A 15,641-nucleotide genomic window follows, 5' to 3' on the forward strand; every position below is an offset into this window, starting at 1 on the left:
GAATATGATGTGAGTTGAGATAGCGCTTCTAAGCCCATTTTCTCAATAACACTTAAATACTTCATAAAAATAAAGGACCTCAAGTAATCAGTTCCTTAATTAAATCGATATATTTAAGTAATTACGTTTATTTCGGATTTTAGTACAGTTAATAGAAACTAATTCATTTTCATTGTTTTGTAGTTCAGTTTAAAAGGCAACAAATGCGATTTCAACTACTTTTGATATCGAAATAAGTACTTTGAACTATATAAATTTATTTATAATGAAATGCAAGGAACATATTTAGTCAGATATTTCACTTTTAGAAGAAATTTTAAAACTTTAAATTCCACTAATAAAATTATGGTCATAAATCACTTAAATTTGAATTAATCAGAGGTATTTTAATTATTTGATTATATCCACAGTCGGGCTGATCATTGCAGCTGTTAAGGAAAGCTTTAAGGGGCATACCTAGTGTGAGAGTCTAAAACAGTCAATTTTCCATAATTCAAAAAGAATTACTATGTCAATTGTCTTAAAATTTGTATTGTATATTTATACTTATTTTTTGAGAATCCACAGCAAAATTTATGAATTTAATATTTTTCCGAGTTACAAAATTCGATTTTTGATCAGATCAAAAAACTGGCAAGTCGTGGTATAGATAACTACAGAATTGCTGAACAAATTTGATAGCGATCGAATCATTTGTCCCTGAGTGCTCCCACATGAAAATTTGAAAAATGGGATTTTAAGAAATGCGTCATTAAAGATAAGCTGATGGAGCTGATGGAACTCTATTTTTGTAAATCGAAATTTGGATCGGAAGAATGTTTTGGCTTTGAAATCATTAAATCTTCTAGGGATTCGTCAAAGATAGTGAAAGCATTTCTCGATCTATTACCACCACCTTACAATAAGACTCCGAAAAAGAGGTGAATTTATATGCCTCTGACCACTTTTAAATATTGAATCGACGAATATGTTATAAATTTAGTTAAAGTCTCGGTGGAGTCAATCCCTGACTTGCTCAACAAGCAGGCAAATCGGCATAAATGAAACATGCGCCGCACATGCCGTCTATTAAAATTCAAAAGTAATGACATAAGAATTCTAGTAAGAGTGATAAAAGGTCAATTTCTTATTGGCAGACATGCCAGCAGACTTTGTGCGCCATATAATGACGATTGTAGAAGGAGGTAGAAAAAGGGGAGACTGTAAAACATCTTCTATACGAATGCGAAGCTCTATACAGTTAAAAATCGCAACTATCGGTCGAGGGTTTCTGAATGTTTCAAAGGTTGCATAATTAAAACTTTTTGTACTGATGGGCATCATCAAAGCACGAGGGTTGTTTAGAGAGGAGACAATGGAGTCAGGGAACATTAGCTCCGGTGGTATCACAATGTGCCTCCTAAAAGCCTAGGGTCGTCGTCAGACAGACACTCTACTTACCAACCTTATATTTATCCTTCAATTAGAAACTTCAATGCTTAAATACCTTTCTGGAATTTTTCTAACGTAATAGTACGGTTTTTATTTTACTAAACTGTTAGCAATATTTAAAATAACATCAATAGCTATTCACTTAAACAGAATTGAAAATATAATAGCCTTCTATGTATTTAAATCTTGGTTGTTATTCAAATTGCAGCAAGTTGTATATACCAAATAGTAAACTCATCTTCTAGACGAACCACTTTAACCATTACAAAGCATTCTAAAACAAATAGCATAATTTATAAATTCCTGTTTTGAATATATTACTGAGCTACATATGTATACGCCTAAATTGTGGAAAGTATGGTATATTGCTTTTCTAAATATTTAATTATATTTTAATGCTATTTAAAAGTTTTAAATTAACGTTTTTATCAAAATAATATTTTGCTTAATAATTTGCAAAATAATTTTTTTGTGATTTTTAAAATAATTAAATTATAAAAGTTACATTTTTTGCTTTAATTGCTTATTAAATAATTAAATAAATATATACATGCACCGAAAATAAATATTAGATATTAATGTTATGCATTAATTAAAAGACGCACAAAAACAATATATTTACTTATATAATGATGTGTAAATAAAAAGAGCTTTTTATGTAGGTAGTACGCTTTTGTCTGCTGTTCACGCGTTATATCGATACATTTAAAAATCAAATAAAAAATATTAATTTAATAATGAATAATAATTTTAAAAAAAATAGTGATGTAAACTGCTCGGTTGGATTAAAATTAATTATAAATACGCCTAATTATATGGAATTATTAACACCACACATACGCGTACAATACAAGTTCACTTAGGAGAAGAGGTTAGGAAGCGCATGCCATGAAAATTTCAAAAAAATGCGAAGGAAGATAATAATAATTTACTATTCATTACAAAAAAAATATATACTTAAGAAAACACAATCGAAGTAAAGAAATCAACAAGCCATTATTTACAGTAAGAAAAAAATTTAATAATTATAAAAAGCTGTATAATTGAAACAAATTAATGATAATAAAATAAAGCATAATGTCATTGTGTTGTATTAATTTGTAGTTAGCTTAAATAAAACCTTGCTTATAAGTAATTGAATAAGGTGCTTGGAAGGTCCGAGTGTGTAGTTGGTTTAGGAATGCGTAAAGGGAGAATAAAAGTACAGCATATGAAGCAAAGTGATGGCATAAGCAGTGTGTAAGAAAAGCAAACGTATGTATTTTTAATAGTTTTTTTATAATAATAGCAGTTTTTAGTCTGAGAACTTTTTATATTAAATATAAATAGGTAAATTTATTACTCGAAGTCAATTTGATAGCAGACAGCTTTGCATAATCTACTGGTTAACAATTTTATAATATTTTACGTTGAGATATTTTATCAAATTCCCATAATTTTCACATCGAAAAGATAAAAAAAAAATTTAGTAAATAAAAAAATATCAACAAAAACAAACTATTTTGGCCCACTGTTAACGCGCGCAGTCGTCCAATAACACTTCATTAGCTGCTGGTACACCAATTATAATTGGCTGAATATACGGACACACATATGTATACAGTGAGTGTACAGCTGACTGCTACTGCATTTACATACATACAAATATATGTACATATATATCTACAAGTATGTAAATATTAAAATGAAATAACAACGCTATTAAATTAACAGTTAATTGTAGATGATTGCATGAAATCAAACGTTAAATGACAACCGAACGTACACAGCATATTTACACGCATACGGTTGTGTATGCAAAAAATGTGAAATGCAAAAATATTTAAAATATTTGCATTCATATGGGCACGGGTAGCCGCTGGCACAATTGCAACATGCACATGTGTACACACTGCTTCGCTTTAATGAGCGCTATATAAATAGGTCATTAATTAAAAGGGTTTAAATTGGTTAAAAATTGGTGACCGCATAATGGTCTTACCGCCTACATGGCGTATACGTAATTGTTCTGGCAAAAGATGTATAAATCGACTATAATAGTGATGAATGGCAGATGAAGCTCTTATGCAAATAAGAGCGTGTGTCAGTGCCGATGCTTATTGGGAACACATTTTTCAGCATTAAAAGCTAGTTGAAATAAATGAATTTTAATTGTTTGTAAATGTCAAACGAGTAGTTCGATAAACCTGTGACTTTATCCACAATGGCTTTTCTTCAGAAAATATGCTAGATTATCAATATTTGTTCCCTTTTGTTCAGCTCATTCGTCATTAGGTGGTTTTTTTAGTATCTAACCCACCTTTTTTCTTGCTATTGTGAAGCGTCACTTTGAAATCACTTTCACACTCATTCAATAAAAATTTTAATTATGATTTTGGGGAGGAAAATGTTACTATTACTCACTGGAGACCAAAAAAATATTTTTAAATCACTTGCTGCGAGCATTTCTTATATTTTTCTTTATCTATGCCTCAAAACTTATTACAGCAATGAAAGCCATTTATTTATATAAATATAATAGCATCGCTCCCATAGTCTCAAAATAGCGCAAAAATATTATTTGTGCATTTCTTTAATAGCAGAAATTCAACTTAAATGTAAAAAAAATAAATTATGAGAAAAATGACCAAATCGAAAATCTCTCTTCAATTTTATATAGTGCTATTTGCACCCATATATATTATATTATATGTACTTGTATACATTTTTTTTGTTTTTTCTCTGTGTGCATAAATTAATGTGCACGTAATTGGCTACGGTAGCATTGAAATTATGCAAAAGCGTTGCCGTATATTTGATGAGTTTATAATTAATTGCTTTCACTCAATTATTATTCTCTGTTTTTTTTCGATTTTTTTTGTTTTTGGTTCACATTCATTGTCTTTATTTTATTTACATAACGGTTAAAAACAACTTATTTAAACACTTGTATGTATGTATGCATTCTCGTTTCTCTTCCCATTCTTCTATGCTCAGCAGATATCGGCATGGAAAGGATCACAGGTGAGTTGTGAAGCATTTTTTCACAATGATTTTGTAGTTTTTCGCTTTATCTTTTTGGAGTGATATCTGCCTGATTTAATCTATAATTTTTACCTCATTCTTTTTTTATTTATAGCTTAATTTGTTTTTTGGTAGTTTGGGAATTTTTTATTGTTTTAAGCCCACATAGTTTTTTTTAAGTTTCTACGATTTACCACAAATTTCATAAATCACCGCCAAATGCAATTATAGTTCATAAGCGAGATTATTGCAAAAAATATTGTTTACAAAAATATTAGAGTACCGAATTATTCAGATATAAGCACTATGTTTTGTAAGCGTGTTTTGGCCCAAATTTCTTCTAAAATTTAACAACTCAAAATACATATGGCAATCTTGTAAATGCTTTTTTTTTAAAGAAAAATACAAAAAAAAAATTTTTTTTTTTGCATTGCTAGTAAAATACATTTTTATGCCAATCGTATTCAAAATTATACCTATTTTTATTCAAATTTTTCAAAATAATATAAGCATGCTCAATATCAGTTCATTCACTAACTTAATATGTTTTCATTTTCTCTGAATGTTAAAATCTTACTCTTTTATTCTTTATTTTACTCAATTTACCTTACTTTTTTTACGAACCCGTACAAAAAATAAGTATTTAAACATTTCATCATCCACCTGTAAAAACCGATTCATTTCCGCACAATAACAACTCAGTATGCATTTTCGCACTAAATTCCATTTTGTGTTTTCTTTCTTAATATTAAACGGTATTAAACCAACTACAAAGAAATATTTTACTTATAATAACAATACTTTTGCCTCTCTTTTTGTTTTCTCTCCACAAACGTGCACTCCCACGTGCAGAGTTCTCTCTCTAAAGCCTTCCGTTTCAATACAAAATCATCACGCAGCGGAAGCTCCATTGGGGATCGTTCATCCTTCGGCAACTCCACCTCTCCAACACCATCGTATAGTAGCTCCGAAGGTGGTGGAGGAATTTACGCCACTATAGGCGGTCATCCACCACACTCTGCACCATTCTACTCCACCAGCACACATCACTTCCCGCCACCGACAACAGCACCACCACCACCGCCACCCTCAACATCAGCGTCCGGTCTTGGAGCAAATATAGGCGGCGGTAATATCTTCAACTATGCACCGCCGGGACATCGTGTGAGCGCACCGCCGGTGAGTAGCAGCAGCACAGCCGAATCAGTGACAGATCGAAATGCTTTGTACGAACAACATCGACGTGTGAAAAGCATCAGCGATATTGGCATGTCTGCTGGTATGGATGGTATTGCGGCCGGTGTCGGTACGGGTGCAACAGCCGCAACTACGACGTGCAGCACAGGTGGAACGACAGCATCGCTCAAGAGCGCCGGCAGTATGGGTAGTAGTAGTGGCGGCGGTTTGGGTAGTCGTAGCGGCAGCATCGGTGGTGGTGGCAGTGGTAGTGTTGGCGGTTGTGCTTCTGTCTCTTCCGGTTCACCTGTATGAGAATCAGTTATCATGTAAGGCGCGTCGAATGCGCACTTACATACAAACATGCATGCATGCATACATACATACTAAGTAACTAGTTAAATAAAAGACAGATAAAAATATTAAATTGTAAATTACAGTGGAACAATAGCGCAGAGCTTATTACAAAAAAGTAGGTATTGGTGGTATATATTTGTGAAATATTGAAAAATATAGAAACATTGTTAATCGCTACAGCATTTAATTTACGTAAGTATATATTAATAATACATAATTCAGTGGCATAACGTAAGCTCATTAATGTTGGCCACACAAACACAAATACAATCACATAAATGCTTAGATATATATTATACATAAAAATTGTTGTGACATTGGAAATCCATTAACAGTATTTACTTTTATTCTTCTACTTAATGCAGTATTTATAATAAGTGGCAAAATGTAATTGAAAAAACTCAATCCCTTTGATTATGCAATTTATTACACAACTGCAAAGTTTTCCAATAGAAAAACTAAAGGAACATCAAACAGTATTTATTTAATAACTTTATTAAATTTTTTATCAGGACGCTTAAAAAAACTTTTTGCATCATACAGCAGGCTACATATACGGCTAATCCCACAATGCGATTAAGATCAACATTGAAAACTCGCACAAGCCGAATGTATTTAAAAAAAACTATATATACGAGTATATTTTGTTTTTCATCCTACAAAATGATAATATCATATAATAAGAGAGTGAATAAGCCACTCGCTACTCAAACCTTTTTTCTACTATGTGCTCAGGCTTAACTGCACATAACCTCATTTTAGTAATATAATGAACCAAATGTCCAAAGCCAATCTAAATGATTCAAATTTTAATCGCAAACTTAAAATTTCACTCTAGCTGAGAGAGATCTCGATCATTTCTAAAGTCGTATCTATTTCAGTTAGAATGAAACATGAAAACTACAATGAAGATTTTGATCATTTCGATTACTTTTGGACACTTGGTTCATTATATTACTAAAGAGAGGTTATGGACAGTTTAGGCCGAGCACAGAAAAAAAGTATCCGTAGCTTTATCTATCGCTTATTATATTAAACCACAGATTAGTAATATAATGAACCAATTATTCAAAAGCAATTCAAATCTTCATTGTAGACTTCTTACTTCATCCCAACTGAGAGAGATACCGTTTTAGAAATTATGAAGATATAGGCAAGATGTACTCTCCCTGATTCAATAACCTTGGTTCCATTATTAAAGTAATACTTTTTTTTAAAAAACTGTTATATTCAAACCTATATTTTTAATCGTTTCACCCAATATTTATATCAAATTTTAAATTGAGTAATTTTAAAGAAATTAAACAAAATATACATTTAAAATAAAAAGGTCTTACTGAATTTTTCCGAACATTTTCATTACACAATTTGTGTACTTTTGCGCTGAGCTTCACAGAGATTTCCAAGACTATTTTCTATAACAATATTTAGACCCAAACATTTTCGATTTCGAAAAATTTGACTCCAAATTTAAATTCGCCAATCTAAAGCACTCAGCTCGAATTTATTTTATAGTTTCAATCCAAATTTAACTCACAGTAGGTTTCAAACTATCCGTATAGGCATTTAATTACTTATCATACCCTATAGCAAACTTATTCTCCTAATTTCTAAATTCCACTCCATACCAATAATCATTTACAACTGCAACCCAATTCACTGATTCACAGCACTGCCAGCTTCAATGCATTTGTTTATGAATTTCGATATTTATTATTTATTTTGTGGCTTTATTTACCACAGACTGCATTCAATCGGAAAAATTAATTTCGAATTTTGTATTGTGCATTAGGCAGCTACATATGTTAAGGTTAGATAAAATATTTTCCCTCAGCAAACACTCTTGTGCCATACATATGGTACTTACAATTACTTACATTACATAACAATGCGTTATTGCTTACAATTCATTATGCAGTAATAATTATTAACGTTTAGTCAAAGCCACAGCTTCATTATTGATACATTAATATATCTACACACAATATTTAACTGTTATTGTGTATTGCAGTGATTATAACTGTAGCATTTGTAATTGCAATCATTTGCACAAATGTATCTAAACACCTGCTGGGAAATCGAGCGATTTCTAGAAAACTAACCCATTTATAACTTTGCTGCCTTTTAAACAACTGAGCTATTTCTGTGGAAATGCCAGTGGGGAATCTGTGGTATAAGTTATCTCTTTTTGGTAATTGGAAACCAGTTCTAAACCACAAACTTATATTCGCAATGCATCTGCCTGGAGCATATTATATTTTAACAGTTGAATAATTTTATTGAAATTACTTTCACTCATTATAAATAACGAAAAGTCTCATATTGAATTTATTTTAAAAAGCTGGATACTAAGTATATTTCGTACTATGTTGAAATCCTGATAAATGAAAAGTTCCACTAAGCAAGTATTCACAAACCTTTAGATTCTTGATAATTATTCCAAAAGCTGTGAATTGTACTTCATATATTGCAAGAACCACTAAAAATAGTCCCTCTTACCTTTACCAACAGCTTGGGTTGTGAAATGTGGCTGCCAAATTTGTATCGAAAAGTATCAGAAATATTATTCTACAGCTGGATCCCTTCAGAATTGCGTTGGAGATTATGGTTCGTTGAAAATTCTGCTTGAAAAATGAAAGTGTCTTACAATTATGAGACTCTGAGATCATAAGGCTTGACTACTTAGACACGTTAAGCTTCATAATTATACTCTGAAATGCCCTGTTCATTAAGTGTGGCACAAAGTTTGTGACACCCAAAATGAAACATCGGTGACCTTATAAAGTGTAAAAATGATTAGTGTGACGAGCTAAGGCGATTTAGCCATGTGTATACGCGAACTAGTCCCACAGAGTTTGAGATATCGTTCTGCAATTTTGCACAGATACTTTTATTCCTAAAAATCTGCTCATTTGCCAAAACTCCCGATATAGGACTAGCACTATAAGATGTAGCTGCCATATAAACTGGCCGATCGAAATCACGTTCTTGTATTAACAACTCTTTCATTTGAGGAGATATTTTCGCCAAATTTGACATGAATTATAGTGCAAGGTAATAGTTCAATCTCCGAATAAATTGTTTGGATCTATAACAATATAGCTGTCACACAATATAAACAATCAGAAACAAGTTCTTGTATAGAAAGTTGTTTATTTGTAAAGGGTATTTTAGCTTCGGTGCAATCGAAGTTAACGTTTTTTCTTACGATATTTTTGAATATTTTGGTTTGAAGTTCATCGTGCGTTCTTGAAAAAATAAATTTCCAATGACACAATGACAAATCCACCATTAAACTTTCTCATTCCCACCATGATTCAATACCATTAGAAAGTTTTAAATATGCTTGAATTCAAAAAATCTCACAATCTCTGCCTTTCCTGCTGCTTATTTGGTTTTTTACGTAGTTTTGATTATTATTCGACATTATATAATATATACCAAGATACACAGAACTTATGCTGAAATCGTTGGCCTAATTGAAAAATTGTTTTAGATACCTCACAGTATTTAAATTTTAACTCATGAACAAAACTTAAAGATCCACCTCTTCCGAAAACTCAACCCACTTGCAAAAAATGTGTGCATAAATTTACAATAAATTTAAAAATAAAATAATTTGTCATGTTATAATTGTAAATATATGTATGTATGTACGTATTAGACTAATGAAAGTAATTAATTACAATATTTAAACAATAAATTTTATAAATTTCCTATAATGAGCAAATTTGTATGTTCTTGTTGAAAACATGCATGAAAATCCAAATTTGAAAAAAAAAAATAATAAATAAATAAATGAAAATCTAAAAAATTCACTCATACATACATGCATACATACATTAGTGGAATATGTACAACGGTGTTTAGATTGAGTTGTGTGATTAAGCGTGTTTGGTGCCCCTTACCATGAATTGGGTATGCATATGCTAAGCACATTTGTATAGACACATAGATATTTATGTATGTGTTTTTTTTTATACATAATGTACATGTCAATATGTATGTATGTATGTACAGACACGTGCTAATGCTATTATTACAAACACAATTATAATGCGATTTAAATTAAAAGCCAATTAAGACCCACGAATCGATGAAAATTTTGCGAAGCTATCAAACTAATTCAAGCATTGCAAAAAAAAATAATATAAAAGATAATAATAACTATAAAAAATCGAAAAATATCAAACACATGTCGACAGCTAATTAATGCGATTAAGAATTTAAGATGGCAAATGAAACGTGGCAATAAGTACGCCTGTAATTAGCAAGCGGCATGTGTGTGTGTGTGTGTGTGCAGCAGCGGAATCAAATCAAATGCATACTAACAGTAGTGGCTCATTAGCATAATTAAGTACGAACAATTAATGGTAATTGCAAGTATAATAAAGTAATGAAAACCGGATATAAATATAACACGAAAATTAAACAAATGAAATCTAACAAAAATGCAAATACTCAATAATAATAAAAAAGTTCTAAAAAATCGGAATGATAGTCAAAAAAAAAATAAAAAATAAAAACTGCACTTAAGCACACACAACTATTAATTTACATATACATATATGGTACATGCATGTTTATAAGTAAATTGAGTGTTAATCAAATTTACACCACACAATTAAGAAGACTATTTGTAGTTAAACGGAATTAAATTTGTTAGTGTTTACATGCATACATAAATATTCAAAAACAACAACATACATACTTATGTTTAGCTATGTATGTACAATAAGTATTTAAACATAAATAGTTAAGTAATTGTCATTGAATTGTATTCAATTGACTTTACTTACATTTTTTTACTTTAACTTAAAATTAATTTGTATTTACGTAAAATTAAGAAGAAGTGTAATAAAAATATTAAAATTACACAAACTAAAGTAAATGTTGAAGAATTTACTATGCAAATTAAAATCTAATATACATAAACATATATATACATATATATACATAATACATATTTATGTATAATTGTGTGCATTGAAATGAGCTAAGCGAAAATTATTGAGATCTAATGAATAAAAAATAAAAATAAATATTGATGAGAAGTGAACATGAATGTAATTTTTTTCACATAATCTTTCTTTGAGCCTAGCTGCTCCAACTTGATACAGAACTGAGAGTAACAATTTGACAAACAGCTGGGCGACATCACACGTGTGGAATCTGTTAAAAGGTTAAAAGCAAAAAGGAAGTTCTTATTTCCACTATTTAGAAAAAAATTATTAAATTTCTGGGAGATATAACTCAAACTTTTGTAGATCGAAGTTTGGTAAATTTTCAGCATAAATAATGCTCTATTCTGAAATGTATTAAATAAGTTTACATATTTATAATAAAAGTCGAGAATTTTGTAAAAATATCTTAATTTTCGAGGTTCGTTCTGTTGCTTAAAAGTTAAAAAGGTATTCCGTTCTAAAATCGCTTTTTTTACATACATTCAAGTTTAGACCTTCAAAAATATCTTCCTAAAAGGATTTTTAAAAATTCGAATTATTTCCTAAGTTGTAGCCGTTTTAGTGTCGTGGCAACTGGACCAGTTTCCCAAACGACGAAATTTTAACGCTTTTTTCTCGAAACTACTTTGAGGTGGTTGACATGATATCTCAAGTTCTACTTAACCGAACTTTGAAATATGATAAAAATCTTTTTTATACATCTCACTATCGCGCCTGCCTCGGATTATGGAAAATTTTAAATTTAAGTATTTTTAAAAAATTCCAAAAGGTCAAGAAAAAGGGATTAAAAAAAATAGGTTTTTCAAGTCGACGCCATTTTTTGAATTTTTGTTTTTCTTTGGCAAAGGTCAATCCGATAGCGACATCTTTACTCACCAATATTTTTTAATTTTTTTTTTTGGTTTGAGATCACTACAAGGGTTGGAATAATGTCAACCAGGAAGTACCTTTTTTGCACTCCACCGGCTTTTACTTTGCCGATTTTTAATTTTTTTTATGTAATCGGTTCCCAAAACTTTAAACGCGTTTTCCCCGAAACGCCGTTTTCAGAGTCGGTTAAGAAAATTTTTTCCGAAACCGCTGCACCGACTGAATTGAAATTTTTACACGACACTCTTTGATACATTCGTCAGGTATTGATCGAAGGAATAAGTTTTTTGGTAATAATTTCGGCGACTCTAAAGTGTAAATTTTCACAAAAAAAATATTTTGACAGAAATCAAAGAGTTCACTGGTCCATACATGATTACTAGTATAGATATACGAACCTTAAAGTAATATTATTTTTTTTGGTTTTAGAACTTGAGATGATTTTATGCGGAAAAATCTTCCTCACCACTATACACCTCTTTTTGAAGGTTCTTTTAGAGATTGAGTAAGGGATCAAGGAAATCCAAAATTTTTCAAAATTAATCGACGCTTATTATGTAGTACTTCCTTTAAATTCGGTTGGAGTATAGGGCTAAAATAGTAAATGCGTTAAAGCCGATCAGAACTATCGCGAGTTACCTCATCAATATTTTTGCGTAGTACCATATACTTGCCAGCCAAATCATCTACGTTTGATGGTTAGCTTTATATGTAATTCGTTTGGTTTTTTCAGTAGATTTTGATTGACCACCATATCCTTAAGATTTTTCGGCAACACGAGTTTGCAAAAGAACCGAAGTTTAAATTTTTCGTAAGGACTAGAATTCGAACCTTATAGGAGTACTGTTTGCATGCAGGAGTAAAAATACCAAGTTTGGCGTTGACTGAAATAAATTGAGAGGACCAAATGATATTTAGTTGAGCAAACCGACCACGCGCTTTGTTTATGCGGTTAACAATGTCTTCAACAGAATCTCCAGTAGCTAAAATCGATTTTATCTATATACATTGTATTTTAGGCCAATTTCCCCAGAACACTCGCCAAACTTATTTAGATTCCCCTGCAAGTCTATTTTTTTTTACTGCCAGAAGAGCAATATCAACCGTGTTTGCCGATTAACGCTTTGTTCAGTACATCGGTCAAAACAATGAGAAAGAGCAGCGGAGACATAATACCAGAGAATGTTAATAAATATAATAATAAGTATAATATAAATATATATTAACATTCTCTAATAATATGAAGCGGAAGGCCACCTGCAAAGCTATAAAAAGTGCTCAATGAGAGCATGAAACAATCTGCATAGCGGCTTAACACTGTTTTTGTTGTAAGGCTGCAATTTGTAAGAACTGTCTTTCTTACTTTTTAACCTCTCCATGTTATAGGGAGCCGGATCTCCATTGTATTAACATAGTGAAATTAAATTATTGTTTAAATTATTTTCGTAGATTGGATATTTTTTACTCCATTTATTTTCAACACATTATAACATTATAACATAACACAAATCATTAACCACATTTAAAAAAAATTTCATTATTTTTAAAATGTCCTTGTTATCCTTAGCCGCATTTTTTACCACCACCGCCAGTGCTCTTGCCACCATAACCACCGCCACTTTTCTTTGTGCCAGCCACCAGCTGCAATTGGCTGCAACTCCAACACAACAACAATAAAATTGGCATTAGGAAAACTGAGAAACGCATTTCGAATATGTTAATGGAACTTCTTTCTTTCAATATTAGCAATATTAGTGATGATTTGAAGCCACCCGTCAGGTACTTTATGCCGACAAGTAATACGTTTTCCATTGATGAATTCCTTTTTATAGGCATTCATATAGTGAATTATATCATCATTGTTATTGTTTTTAGGTGTTGGAATTTTTTGTACAATTGTTTAATTTGTCACGCCTATGCAGATTTACATTCGCGCTTAAAAAGATCAAATATTCATATTTTTGATAACGGTAATTGGCTTTGAATAGGCACGCGAAGGAATTGACAACATTGCCACAATTTATTTTTGGGATTCACCCAAGGTTTTCCCATATTTTCCAAGTATGATTCATTAAAATATTAATTAGACGCCTTCATTGATGATTTCGCTATTTAAATGCTAAAACATTTCATTTGAATTTCAATTAATTATAATTGCAATTAATTTTGAATCGCATCTGTACGGCACAGGAACAGCGATTAGAGGTGCACACTACGTACTTCGCTGATTCGAGATTTGATAATTCTCACGAATAGTATCTTAATAAAAGTCATCACGTGACAAACGATGTAAGGTCAGACGTATCACATGATATTTTCGATCATACCATAGATATTAGAAAATAAAGCTAAATCGCTTTAAATGTAAAGATATTTGTTATAAAACATTATACGCTGAACAAGGTATATTAAGCTTACCACGAAGTTTGTAACACCTAGAAGGAAAAGGAGAACCTATTTGTATTAAGTAAATAAGTCTATATATATTATCAGCGTGAGGAGCTGAGTTTAACCATATCCGTATGTCGGTATATACGTGGCTAGTTCCTCAGTTTTTGAGATATCGATCTGAAATATTTCAAACTTCATTTTCTTCTTCGGTAGACTTAAATTGAATTTCTTAATAATACTGGTCTTAATAGTCTTCTTTCTGTTATTCCCATCTAGACTATCAGGCTAAGAAAAACTATATAAATTATAATTCCAAAAATTATAAAAAAAAAGCACACTAATACTTTTAGAAAATAAAACTATTTACTAAACAATTCATGTATTAAATTTTGGGTTAGTGATTAATTGAAATGCGAAAACAAATTATTTTGTGTACCTTTAAATCTAGAACAATCCAAAAAATTCAATTCCTAACACTCAAACAAATACAATTTCAACATATTGCAATTTTTCTTCACCATAACATTGTACAATAATTTTACGTCGATCCTTCTTCAACGGTGTTGAACATTTCATGGGTTTGGGTTTATACTGCTCCTTACTATTCCAATACTCTGCACTCGCTGCTGCCTCACTGTCCTCTGTATCTTCCTGCAGCTAGCGCCGCACACCAGCGTCATTGGTGTCGGTTGTGGGTGGGCGACGTGTAGTGGTTGGCGGACGTCCACGTGGCTCAGGAAAGGGTTTGGCGTTGGCTAACGAACCCATGCTGCCGATCACGGCGAGCAGGCCGAAAACGAAGAACAACGATAACCACTTCATTGCTTTAGATTTCGGAGTTTTTCTTTACGTTCTGAAAAGTGAATAGTTTCGAAACTTTTGGCTGACTAACGATGTATTAAGGTCAGAAGAAACCTTTTATACTTAATCTCAACTTAGCATTGTCAAATGCGCGAGCAATAGCTATTGTTATAACTATTTAGGCAGATGTCACAAGCATAAATTGCTGTAGATATGATCTTAGTATCGTTAGCGAATATCTTTTGTTAGCTCCCTTTTGTTCTTGCTACTAATCGGAATAAATGTCAAATGCGTTTAGGCATCAAACTCGAAGACAAGCCGGTTATGTTTATGTTCGAGAGATTGTTACGATCGATTAGTTGTTAATTGAGTTGTAAATCTTACAAGAAAATGGGCGGAAAATCAGTCGAGCATTTAAGTTTTTGTAGCTAAAATTTGCTGATTGTCGGACTTTGTGAGAAAATGTCAATTGTGTTGTATATTAATGTGTAGTATGTCTATATGATTATACATATGTATGTATGTACCACTAACTATATTTGTACGGGTTAGGTGACGCGAGCTATGAATGCTTTTGGAAGAACTTGTATTCAAAGTTTTTAAATTCTCAACGCATCTTTATTACAAATGAAATAAACTGATTAATAA

At 31.4% G+C, this 15,641-nt stretch overlaps 2 protein-coding genes across 11 annotated transcripts in view; one reads left to right on the forward strand and one right to left on the reverse strand.

The window, feature by feature from the left end:
• Window positions 1-10,325, forward strand: part of Liprin-gamma (liprin protein kazrin) — a 207,188-nt gene extending 196,863 nt beyond the window's left edge. For 7 of the 10 annotated variants that reach the window (XM_070108855.1, XM_070108856.1, XM_070108854.1 and 4 more), the window contains 2 exons: window positions 4,411-4,434; window positions 5,287-10,325. In XM_070108855.1, coding sequence (XP_069964956.1) covers window positions 4,411-4,434; window positions 5,287-5,925 — 663 coding nt within the window. In that variant the 3' untranslated portion in view covers window positions 5,926-10,325. Of the gene's footprint in view, window positions 1-2,194; window positions 2,815-4,410; window positions 4,435-5,286 lie in introns of those variants that run through there. The other 3 variants (XM_036369940.2, XM_036369938.2, XM_036369941.2) reach the window with 3 other exon arrangements.
• Window positions 10,326-14,533: 4,208 nt separating this feature from the next.
• On the reverse strand, window positions 14,534-15,128 carry LOC106627848 (uncharacterized). Its single transcript, XM_014248132.3, has one exon. The coding sequence runs from the start codon at window positions 15,012-15,014 to the stop codon at window positions 14,850-14,852; it is 165 nt and encodes a 54-aa protein (XP_014103607.2). The 5' UTR covers window positions 15,015-15,128; the 3' UTR covers window positions 14,534-14,849.
• Between the last annotated feature and the right edge of the window lie 513 nt (window positions 15,129-15,641).

This window comes from Bactrocera oleae, chromosome 4 (assembly GCF_042242935.1).
Source record: "Bactrocera oleae isolate idBacOlea1 chromosome 4, idBacOlea1, whole genome shotgun sequence".
Classification (NCBI taxonomy): Eukaryota; Metazoa; Arthropoda; class Insecta; order Diptera; family Tephritidae; genus Bactrocera; species Bactrocera oleae.

Excerpts from the sequence above, each read along its gene's own strand:
- LOC106627848 (XM_014248132.3), bottom strand. The coding sequence starts at position 15,014 with ATGAAGTGGTTATCGTTGTTCTTCGTTTTCGGCCTGCTCGCCGTGATC.